Raw genomic sequence first — 12,250 nt, forward strand, 5'->3', positions numbered from 1 at the left:
TGGGAACCTTGTATGAGTGCAAGTGCTCCTTTGTCTTTGTTTCTTTGTTAATGAATTGCTTTTGTTTACCCAAAAAAAACTCACTCAACAAAACAGATGACCAAAAGCAAAACAGACCCATAAATCAGGGAGCATCATCTTTTAAGTGAAAGCAAAAAAGGTTGACCTAAATCTAAGCTAATGATACATGTTTCCATATCAAGAGAGTCATGACCCTAATCTTAGAAGTGGCTGGAATGTTGAGGGCAGAGTGGAGATCCTATAAATATAGCTAGCCTGAAAGAAAGAATTGAGAGGTATAAAAATGCATTTATGAGGGGCCTATAAAAATTCTTTGTTTGGGGGTTGTTTTAAAAAACCAAACTCAAAAATAGTTACTGAAAACTTGTTTGGGGGTTGTTTAAGGATTGCCAGGTCGAGGTGTCTCCAAACCCTTATCAGAGTATGCCTGATCTCAATTACAGTCCAGGAGACCATATATCAATGATGAAGATTATTAGTATAAAGGAAGAGAGATTGATGAGGCTAAACTCTGTGAATCACCCACAAGATCTAATTTAGCAAAGAGTGTATTAATTATGTGGTACTATGAATAATTGAGTTTACTGTTTGTAAAATAGAACTTTGTGACTCCGTTATCTATAAACTCAATTGAGGAAGAAGCTTGGCATAACCGCATAACTCAGCGTAGAGTCCAACTCCAACCTTCTATCTATATCTTTGTAATTGTATGCCCATTCGTGTAATGAAGATAAAGTCTTTGTTTAATGCTCTATAAAGTTCAAGCCTTCTTTGTCTTTCTGCTTGTTTTTATCATTTTAGTCACAGTTTCAGACTAGTGCTCTATAAGCGCCTGCAAAGTATGTGTCTCTTTAGGCTCATGCATCACAGATCCATGGTCCAATCACGTAACTAGGATTATTACTTAGGTTCCCCTATAAGCTTAAAAATGAATGCATTGTCTTATGCTAGCTTGCCAATTGGTCATCGTGAAGAGCATTAAAAAAAAATAGGCTACCAATAAATGGAGTCATCCAGTCAACATAGAACATTGAAGTCTACCAGGAAGTTCATGTTCAAAAGATACCAGAAAAAGAATATAAAAATTTGAAAAAAAAATTTAGTTCTCAGGGGTGACAGATGTAATATAATTTTATTTAAGTGAAGGTTATTTGTCTTAATAAAGTAAATAAGGGGATAAGTGATTGTCATTTTCCCAAACTTTAATATTTTTAATAATTATCTTAAATTTTAATTTGAAAGGTAGTATATTAGATAATGTTTTCTTAAGAGGTTAGATTTTGTAAGATAGAGAAATGATTTGGGAATATATATATAATTTAATGAAGGTTTATGTCTAAACTCTAAAGCAAAATAAGGGGGTAGGTGATTGTTATTTTCCCAAACTTTCAAGAGGTTAGATTTTGTAAGATAAAGAAATAATTTGGGGCCAAAAGAGTATGTAATAGAATACAATATAAGTATAACATTACTTTCAAAAAAAAAAAAAAAAAAAAAAAAATTACAACATTACTTTCTCCCTCACGTTAAAATGACGGGCTCATGCAGTAGTGCACTAGTACTTGACCTTCCGCGTATTTGGTAAGCGAAAACGTGCATACGATGAATTCAAACTTTCAAACACTTGTATGGATTATTTATTTGGCACATACACAATGAATTATAATAATATCACTTTAAGTATTGCCATGTTATTGCACACCAATAACAAGTGAGGTCAGTCATCACATAATATAAGATTGTACTCCAGAAAATCATAAATTAGAGAGATCTCATAGATGCCCTGAGAAATTTTATTTTATTATAGGTAGAGAGGGTATATTCAATTAATAATAGCAAGGTTTAGAGTACTTACATAAGTCAATGTAATAATATAAAGAGTAAATTTTGCACATCCAATTCAAAAAATCACATACATCAATGTTTGTAAACTTGTATAAATTTAGATTATTGTTATAGTAACCGTGTAAATATGCATGGTTACTATTCACATGCAAATGTTTTTTTTAAGTACATTTTTACTCATATATATATATATATATAAAGAGAGAGAGAGAGAGAGAGAGAGAGAGAGAGAGAGAGAGAGAGAGAATTAAATGGCCAACTTCAAACTTAAATGACAAATTATTTTTGGGTAAAGTTACTAGACTAAAAAGACTAACTTCAAACTTAAATTACTAAAATGATTTTTGGACAAATTTAGAGGGTGTAAATTACATTTTTGCCAAGTATATGGTGATGTGGATGGATAATGGCTAAAATCCCAGAACTATTCCATTTAATTAGAAAACTATGTATTCCTATTTTTAACAAATATAGGTTGGTTTAATATGTAGCCTACTACTACTATTTGGAGACAAAATAAAAGGAACATAGTCAACGTGTAATGTTTAGTAGTTGAGCTTTAGGGTCTTCATGATGGCCTTGTCCTAGCAAAGAATCTGAATCTCGAAGAACTATACATTGAACTTGATGCGAAAGTTGTAGTTACAATTCTTACATCATATGATGCTTTATCTGATTCATCTTACCCTTGTAAATGCTTTAATCTTTGATTGCAAATCCCCCTCTAGCTTTTTGAGGAAACCCACATTCACCGCATCTTCCACGAAGGGAATCAACGCGCATAGCTTTTGGCAAATGAAGTATCTCTTAATAATGATAGTTTTGTTTTGTATTCGCACTCCCCTTCCTCTTTTTTGTGTTTTGTGTCATTAAGTTTCGGATGCTTGGGGTATACAGCCATTGCCTCCAAAACTCATCAAGTTATCCAAATATACAATAATTGAGTCCTCCAGAAGGCTTGAAATTTTTTTATAGGGTAGGCTTGAAATGATACATGTCAGAAGATGGAATGAATGTCTGATGCAACGGGAGTGCGTGTTTAGGAGCTCGGCTAGAATTTAATGAGTTCTATAGTTTTTCTTTTGGGATTGTTCTAGCTCCCACCGTGCTCTAAGCTATCACAATGTTAAAACAATCATAGCCAAGAATTTTATAACTTAATGGCATAATTCTCTTTATTAGGAGAACTAGAGGTTAAATCTCTACTCACCCCATTGTTATAACTATTAAATTATCATAACAACCATACAAAGAGGAAAAACTTTCTAAAGTAGTTTTACTTTTATGATTTATCCATTTCTCCTCTTGAAGGCAAAGTATGTGTAATTTGATTTGGTCAATCTATCTTACATCAGTATCTTGGAATTATAAAGATGCAGAATGATGACCCAATATCCACCTCTCTTAGTTCATCAAAAAAAGAGAAAGATCCACCTCTTTAGCTATTTTTTGTTGTTGATAAACTTCAATCTACTGAAATCAAAGAAGGGAACAATGGTTGTAATCTTCCTTACAGACATCAGCTAAGGCTAGGATTTATTGGGTTCCCCTGGAAGCTTAAAATGGAAGCATTATAGTGGGGTATGATTAACAATCTCCTGTCACATAACATTGTCTTATATGCAGACATGTCATTTCACATTTGGACACAGTGAAGACCAATAAGAAATAGGGTGCCGATAAAATGAGTCATCCAATTAACATAGAACACTGAAGCCTCCCGGTAGTACATGTTCTCAAGAGACCAGAAAAAGGAAAAAAAAAAAAAAAGAAAAAAGAAAAAAAGAAAAAGAAAACTGCCAAAGACACTTTGTCACAAGACACTAAGGATGAACATTGAACATTCTTCCAACAGCTGAACATACTACTTCTTGTAAAGCTTGATTTGAAAACCAACAAATGAAAATTAAGAGAAAAAAACTAGTAGTCCAATAATAGTCAACCCTGTCCTTTTTTTTTTTCTTAAATAAAAATAAAGATAATTTTCATTAGGGTTTTGGTGGAGGCAGATTCATCACTTGGCCATCATCACCTTGACAAACTCCTCATAATTTATCTGGCCATCACCATCAACATCAGCCTCCCTGATCATCTCATCAACTTCATCATCGGTGAGCTTCTCCCCGAGGTTGGTCATCACATGGCGCAGCTCGGCAGCAGAGATGAACCCATTCTGATCCTTGTCAAAAACTCTGAATGCTTCTTTAAGTTCCTCCTCCGAATCAGTGTCCTTCATCTTCCTCGCCATAAGGTTAAGGAACTCAGGGAAGTCAATGGTTCCATTACCATCGGCATCAACTTCATTAATCATGTCCTGGAGCTCTGCCTCAGTTGGGTTCTGGCCCAGTGACCTCATCACAGTCCCAAGCTCCTTGGTAGTGATGCAACCTGCATTTCAAATAATTTCAATAAACCTAAATTCCCATTGATTCCGGTTCGAAAAACATAAACCAAATTTTACATAGGTTCATCCTTGCCAATCAATTACACGCAGACTATGTCATAAACATAACAACCATTTTCCAAACAGAAATTTGATAAGCAAACATATTAAAAATTCTTGGACCTTTGACATATTATTTATCTCAAGGAACAAAGATGGTAAACTTAGATTACCAACTTTGGACCACCTGGTTGCTAACCCCAACAACTCACAAAGACAATGTTTGCAACCAAAACTCATTTGAATAAAAATTGTGCAATATAAAAAGGGAATATGAATAATTTGCCAAGCAGATACACCTAAACAATCAAAGAAGATCATGAAGCTCAATTGTCAACGTGTGCAAGCACATGTTGGATATAAAATTATTAGTTATTACCAAGCAAAATAAGTAAAGATTAAATTCCATGAAAATGAAACGTAGGCAGCAACATCATCAACACGATGCTAAATTTATTCATCTACCAAAAAAACAATATTTCCATACATAGAAACAACTCATGATCTCTACAATGACAGATCTTATAGTCACATGGTTTTCACAATATAAACTGATGTAGGACACAATTTACTATTTAATTATTGTAATTTATTATTTTTGGTAATTTTAGGTTTAAAAAAAATGCATAAAATAAATTATAGTTTCCATAAAAACACAGAACAGTAAAAATAGCTACTTTAAAAAGCCTCACAGGCTCAGTTAAAAACACATATTCACAAAATATTGAGCACTCGAGAGTTATTTTAAGAATTTTTATTTTCTCAAATTCCAAATCTGAGATTCAATCACATAATTCGTTAATCTCTTTATTTATTTATTTTTTTTCCAAAGCTTTCTTAGCAAGCAAACGATGAACAAATAAATATAAATAGAAATTCTGGTAACCTAGAAATGACCATCAATGAAACAGAATTATTTTCATTTTTAGGACAAAAAAACAAAACGCAAAAACATTTCCCGAACAAGGAAAAAGCATACGAAAGACAGCGAAAACGTTGGACCAACAAAGAAGTAGATCTGATAATTAAAAAAAAAGACACATCGGAGAGAGGAGAGAGAATCTGACCGTCGCCATCCTTGTCGAACAAACTGAAGGCCTCCTTGAACTCAGAGATCTGGTCGTCGGTGAGTTGGTCTGCCATTGCTATTTTTCTTGTTCGCGTGTGATTAATCCTTAGGATTGCAGAAAAAAAATTTAAAATTCGCTTGTTTCTCTTTTTTCTTTCTAAAAAATGAAGATGTTCTTGTACGAGCAGAACAGAGAGAGAAGGGGATATGTGTGGAGTGATTTTTAGGACCAATACGAGGTGCCGTTTTATACGAGTCTCGCTACTCTTATCATATGACCTGAACCCGGACCCATTCCTTTTCTTAAATCCACTTTTTTGTCTTTTTACCATTTTGCCCTTGTTTTTCATCATATCTACTTACTCTGTTTCCAACCAAAAAAAAAAAAGCTCGAAGTTAAACTTATTTCTAAAAAATAATACTTAAATTATTTGAAATAAAACTCATACAAAAAGTAGTATAGAACTCATAAACAGGACATAAAATAAGCAAAAAAAAAAAAAAAAAAAAAACTAATTCAGTCTTAATTAAATTAAAACTTAAATACAAATTTTGGATTTTTTAAATTTTGGTTTTTTTTTGGCCATTTATGTCTGATTTTGTTTCAATATTGTTTTTACTATTCATCTCCATTAGTAATTTGATGGTGTGTTTCATGTTTAACTAGTTCATGAAATATTTGTTCTAAAATGCTGCAAAATGCAAAATTTTCATTGTTGTAGACAGAAAAACATATTATAAATGATCATATTATTAATAGATTTCGTGATTAATATGAAAATAGAATCAAACATGAATTGTCAAAATAAAAATTTTAAAATGCAAAGGGCTAAAATGGAAACAACCCCCACACTTGGGGCTTCAAGTGTACTTTTTTTTTTTTTTAATTAAAGAACTTAATGTCCTATACTATGAACTTGTACCAAAGTTTTTTTTTTTTTTTTTAATAAATTGTACCAAAGTTTTACCCTTTGCAGCTTTGCCTCTATAATCTATTATTCTTTTTTGCAAATATTTCGGTGGCTCTCATTCTATCCTAAAAAAAATTCATTACCTTGATTTTCGGTGCTGTGTTCTTGTTAATTCTTTTATAGATGTATGCATTATGAGCAAGATTTCATTAGTGATGAGCTGTGTGCCATTGCAAAATGCTAAGGCAGAATTAACTTTTAACAAATTTTTGGACATATTATTACGTCAATGTGTTGAAATTTATCTATAAATTAAAGACAAGTTCCTTAACTATTATTTTATTATTATTATACTTCTTAGTTGAGATGCACATAGTTGTAACTTGCTTGGGTTTCGATGTTGTAAAGATTTTAAGAAAATAGGGATTTAGCTAGTTTTGGTTAATTGATTTGAAATTATTCCATTTGAGGATTAAGATTCTTTAAAAATTTATCAAAACTTGTTCACTTGTAAAGTGGTAATATAGTGTACAATATTTGAATGAAACACAAAACCCCATTTCTGGAGTAACCCAAAGGGCATTTCAGATTATTCAAAAAAAAATTTTGCAAGAAGTAGAAATTCCATAATTTTGCATAAAAATATGAATATCTGAGACTCCAAATCGCAAAGGGGCATAATAGTAAAACAGAAAGAAACAAACATAGAGATAAAAAACCAAAGAGACAGAGATATTTGTAACTAATACAGCTAGACCCAAGTATTGTTAAGCTGATATATCAGCTAGACCCAAGTACTAGAATTCAATCAGAAAGATTATGGTGATCCAAAAAATATCGGATCCAGGGACCAGGGGTTAGTCGTGCACCTTTAGTGTAGAGAATCAGAATGTAGAACCATAGAGCATAGTATGAATTTTACTGAACGCGTAGACACGTTATGGGTTTATTTTATTAATTTATTATTATAAAGGTGTGGATACTGGAATATTAGCACAGGCCTATGTCTTTCTAGTAAGTTTCTATATATTTTCTTTCTGTGACTGTGACTCTCTCTCTCTCTCTCTCTTCAACCATGTCCACCATTAACATTGTCTACGCGGTTACGCGGTTTGAACGCGGTCCCTGATGTGTCAACTGAGCGGGTTGGCCCAATCGGTTGGTTTTGTACGTTCCATAATTCATTTCATTAATTAGTATAAAGGCTTTAAAAGAATCGAGCCAATATAAAGAGTTTTTCCTTATTCATTTACTTTTATTTTGAATATTTGCTGAAATCGAGTTTATTATTAAACAAAAATATATATTCAAATTTGGTTTTTTTTTTTGAACAAGTTATTTAATTAATTTATTCTTTTTATATATAGTCAACCATGATTAAAATTAAAGGAAATGTTAACAAGCATTGTGTAGTGTTTATTAAGGTTTTCCCAATGTAGGTCTTACGTAATAAAAAAAAAGAGATATATAAAAGAAAAAGATATAAAAATACTTATAAAATTTAAAAAATGACATAAAACTACAAAAAGGACAAGAAAGTTGTTAGAAAAAGGTCAAAAAAGTTATCAAATTCATAATTATGGTTTATATTACCAATAAACTATAATTATGAATTTGATATTATATGATTTTTTTTTTTTTGATAGCTGATATTATATGAAGTTAGTTATAAACTTACACAATCTATTCTCAACCCTATATAAATATATTTTTTTGACAAATATATATATATATATATATAAATAATATTATATATTAGTATGGTCTCCAGAATAATGTGATAGGATCGTATACACCTGTTTTGTAAGTCAACTTGAGCCCACGTACTCCACACTTATTTTATGGTTAAGAAATTAGCCTAATCACATTTTAGTTCACGGATTTCAATATGTTTGTGTATTGTTAGGGTTATTATGAAATTATTAGGGTTAATTTAATCCAACATTCAGTTTTTGATGGAGTACTAATAATCTCATTTAATCTAAACTTCAAAATATCAAATATAATAATTGAAAGTTTGTGGGTTAAGCATTTTTTTTTTTAAATATTTATAAGGAGAGTAGAAAATGTCATTAAGTTACAAGACTTTTGGTATTTAAGTGTTTGTTTAGTCTAACTTACTTTGCTTAGGTTAAAATAACTTGGGTTTAACTAAATTGTGCCAAAAAAAAAAACATAAAACTTTAAAAAACTGCATCTGTATGCACTTTGTTAATTGTTTATTTTCTAAAAGTACTATTGAAAAAAGGGGAGAAAGTGTTTCGTGAATTTGTGTGTGGGAACTGCCCAAATAAGCTTAAAAAGTCCAAAAATGGCTTTTTTTGGGCTGCCCAAATGCACTCATATATAACTCATATATATATAAATATATATATATATATATATATGTATACACACCTGCAACAAACGAACACTACATTTTTTTTTTCTTTTTTCTTTTTATGGGAATACGATAACTAGCTAAATTGTACAAAGGATAAGCTTTAATTTTTCTTTTATTGAACTGTAATTAAATTTTAAATTGACGCAGTCGATAGTTTGGACTTTGGAGGCAAAAATGAGTCATGGATAGTTAAGGAACCATAATAGTAGTTGGCCATATTTTTTTCACCCAATTGTAGAAATGAATCACCTATTATAATTTTTATAGAAAATTACAAAAAAAAAAAAAAAAGAATTTCTATGCTAACGAAACATATTTCTAAAAATATCTTGAAATAGGAAAGACGGATTGGGTACGTAGCATTAAAACCCTTAATTTGTCATTAATAAATTTTTTCTTTTAAAGTCTTTGATGGTTGAAAAAGAGATTTGAGATCCAATCATCTCTACACCAAGAACCAATTGGTGTCTTAGTCTAATGATAAAGAGTTATCGTTAGGAGCAGATGTTATAGGTTGAAACTCTTCACAATATATATATATATATATATATCTTTGTATTTTCTTGTGCTATGTGGAATTTTTCTTTTTGTCATTGGTGTATAGTATGGGTGTGCAAAATATCCGCTTAACCTGCCAACCCACCCGACCCGCAGTCGACTTGCCGCCCCATGCAGGTCATCAAGTTAGGTGGTTTGGGTTGGGCGGGTTAGACCCCAAAATAGCGGATTGTATTGGGTAACAGATTGAAAAATTGCCAACTTGCTACAACCTAACCCGCCTGCTTAATTATACATAAATAATATATGGGTTGGGTTCAAGTTACACCTAGTGTAACTTTAAGCAGTGTTACACCACTTAATATTTTTTAATTAAATGCAAGTTTTGAAAAATCCATCGTTAGATTACATTACCTTTGTATATTCTTCGTGTTTGCTAAATTTCAAGGTAACCAAAGATTAATAGCTATATCATCAATCAATTGTTTAAATTCAAGTTTTTATAGTTTAAAATCATGCATAAAAGATGAGTTTATGAATCAAATGGTAAATAACATCCAATTAACTTGAAAATTGGCATGAATGTTAAGAACATATAATTCAATGGTGAGATTTTCAAAATATGAATTCTACAATAAGTTATTGGGTGGTGTAACATTACTTAGAGTTGCATTGTGTGTAACTTAAACCCAACCCATATATATATATATATATTAATTCAAAATTTTTAATCATATATTCTGTATTTAAAGTTAATCAATTCACCTAATCAATTTTTACAGCTAATTAGTAATCAATTCCTTAAACAAAATATAAAAAGTCAACATTGAAACCCTAAGCTTACTTCAGCCATATACTACACTCTGTTTTTAGCTAGCCGTCAACTTCATTCGCTTCCTCTTCCTCCCTCTTTCTTGTTGTTTTTTCTTTTCTTCCTTAACCTTTTTGAAAAGTTGGAGGTCATTTAGTTTCTAATAATAGAGTTAGTTATACTGTTGTGCATGTGTAATACTCTTAGTGGTTCTTATAGTTTGTAATACGATTAGTTTAGGCACCAATGTTGGTTATATATACTCTATAGTTTATCAAAAGTATATATATACTCTGTATTTAGTAACTAATTGTAGTTTGTGATAATTGTTTTTAAGAACATGCATACCATTTTGAAGTTTATTTGTTATGTTGGTATGTTATTATTTTGAATCATTGATGTGACTTTGGGAATGTTAAGACTTTGAGTTTGTTGATTTAATTTCCCTTGGTTGTAAGGTAGCAACCTACTTTTTTTTTGGAGACAAGGTCCGTTAGAAATGATATATCTCTTTTTCATTGACCCTATGTTTGTATTGGAATTGAGATTATTCAATGAAAACTACCTTTAATTTTTTTTTGTGCATTAGTTATATTTTGAGATTATTTAGTAACAAATTGTAGTTTGTGATAATTTTTTTAAAGAACATTGTTAATGCCAACCCACTAAACTTGCCTAACCTGCCAAGTTGAAACTGTCAAAATTTGTAACCAATCCGCCGGATTTGGACTTTGGTGGGTTGATGGTAGATTAGAATTTTCCCAACCCCCTAGTGGTGGATTACATAGAAATATTGGCCTTTACTCGCCCAATCCGACTTGTGCACACCTTTAGTGTATATCATTGCACTAATGTGGAGGTGTTGAATCAAACATTATAAAATTAAGGGGCAAGGGTAGTTTTTGGTGAGATTAGAGTTTTTTATATCCGTTTGAAATAACTCTTTCTTAATACATGTCTTAAAGATTTTTTGCTCACAAGTTGAGTAGGGATGGATTGGGCTTGAGATTTATGCTTACAAGGCCTTTTCATGTATTTCTATTCTTCCTCAATAAATTTAGTTAAAGTTTATTTCTATTCTTCCTCAATATATATTTTAGTTAAAGAAAACTTTCACATTTTATCTTATATTGTTAAGAAGAAAATTGGAAGATGATTTTATAAATGTTTGACTTAATTAGCTTAGTTTTCTATCAAAAAAAAAAAAAAAACTTAGCTTAGTTTGTCATTGTTTTGACGTTAGAATTTTTTGAAAAATGAGTTATTTTTCAAAAATTATTTTCTAGAAAACTATATCATTTTCTTATATTTGGTAGCAACCTTATAAATAATGTGAAAAATGTTTTTTTGATGGGAGAGAGTTGTTTTCTAAAAAAAAAATTTGTAGAAAACATTTTGAAAATAAGTCATATTTTTAATAGGTTTTCCATGAGTAAAAATAGTTTTCCTTTGATATATATATATATATATATATATATATATTTAATGCTATCAAACATTAGAAAATACAAAAAACTATTTTTACATAAGCTTTTCTAACAAAACAAGAGTCAAAAAGAATTTCCTTTTAGAATGGGTTTGGGTGGTTTGTTTTTCAATCTTTTTGTTTGGAATCATTTGGGTTGTGAAAAACCTAGGCTTGAGGAATCATTTGGGTTGTGAAAAACTTAGGCTTGAGGCCACTTCTGTATAGAAGTCCTTTATGAATATATTACATCTTAATAAAATTCCCTCTCACCCCACAAAAAAAGGAAAAAAAAAAAAAACGATCGAGAAACTAAACTAGTCACTTAATTAATTAATAATCCTATTAGAATTACTGTGAAATTGGATAGCAGCAAGAGTGGCATTTTGTGTGTTTGCATTTTTTTAGCTGGGTCTCGTGCACTGTTCATGGGATTCGCAAGTACAGAATTCAGCAAATTTTTCTTTAAAATTGGGTCTTATGGTATTATTCATATATTTAAAAATTATATTTGCTACAATATTTTCAACAATAAATTTTTAATTTTTTGCAATAAATAGTATTCAAACATACCCTTAAGTAGCTGGCCGGAGCTTAGTCATAACGTAGCTTGACTTTTAGATTGAAATAGAATGAACTGATTCCAAATCCAGTGAACATAAAAACAAGCCTTTATGGGATGCACGAGATTGATTGATATACATTTAACTCATACTAACAAACAAAAACTAGTTTACTTTTTGACGAAGTGGAGGCCCATACAATCTTGAGCTTAGCCACCATTTTTGTTTTTGTTTTAACATC

General features: G+C 30.8%; 1 protein-coding gene across 1 annotated transcript; it reads right to left on the minus strand.

Moving 5' to 3' along the window:
* Positions 1-3,525: 3,525 nt before the first annotated feature.
* On the minus strand, positions 3,526-5,617 carry LOC115952875 (calmodulin-7). Its single transcript, XM_031070205.1, has 2 exons — positions 5,377-5,617; positions 3,526-4,254 (listed from the first exon to the last, which is right to left on the minus strand). The coding sequence occupies exons 1-2, from the start codon at positions 5,450-5,452 to the stop codon at positions 3,881-3,883; spliced, it is 450 nt and encodes a 149-aa protein (XP_030926065.1). The 5' UTR covers positions 5,453-5,617; the 3' UTR covers positions 3,526-3,880.
* Positions 5,618-12,250: the final 6,633 nt, after the last annotated feature.

The sequence above is a fragment of the Quercus lobata genome, chromosome 7 (genome assembly GCF_001633185.2).
Source record: "Quercus lobata isolate SW786 chromosome 7, ValleyOak3.0 Primary Assembly, whole genome shotgun sequence".
Classification (NCBI taxonomy): domain Eukaryota; kingdom Viridiplantae; phylum Streptophyta; class Magnoliopsida; order Fagales; family Fagaceae; genus Quercus; species Quercus lobata.

Bases quoted from the DNA above. Each gene is read 5' to 3' on its own strand.
- LOC115952875 (XM_031070205.1), bottom strand. From the start codon at position 5,452: ATGGCAGACCAACTCACCGACGACCAGATCTCTGAGTTCAAGGAGGCC. The intron at 4,255-5,376 runs GTCAGATTCTCT...TTTGAAATGCAG, and splicing joins GTTCGACAAGGATGGCGACG to GTTGCATCACTACCAAGGAG.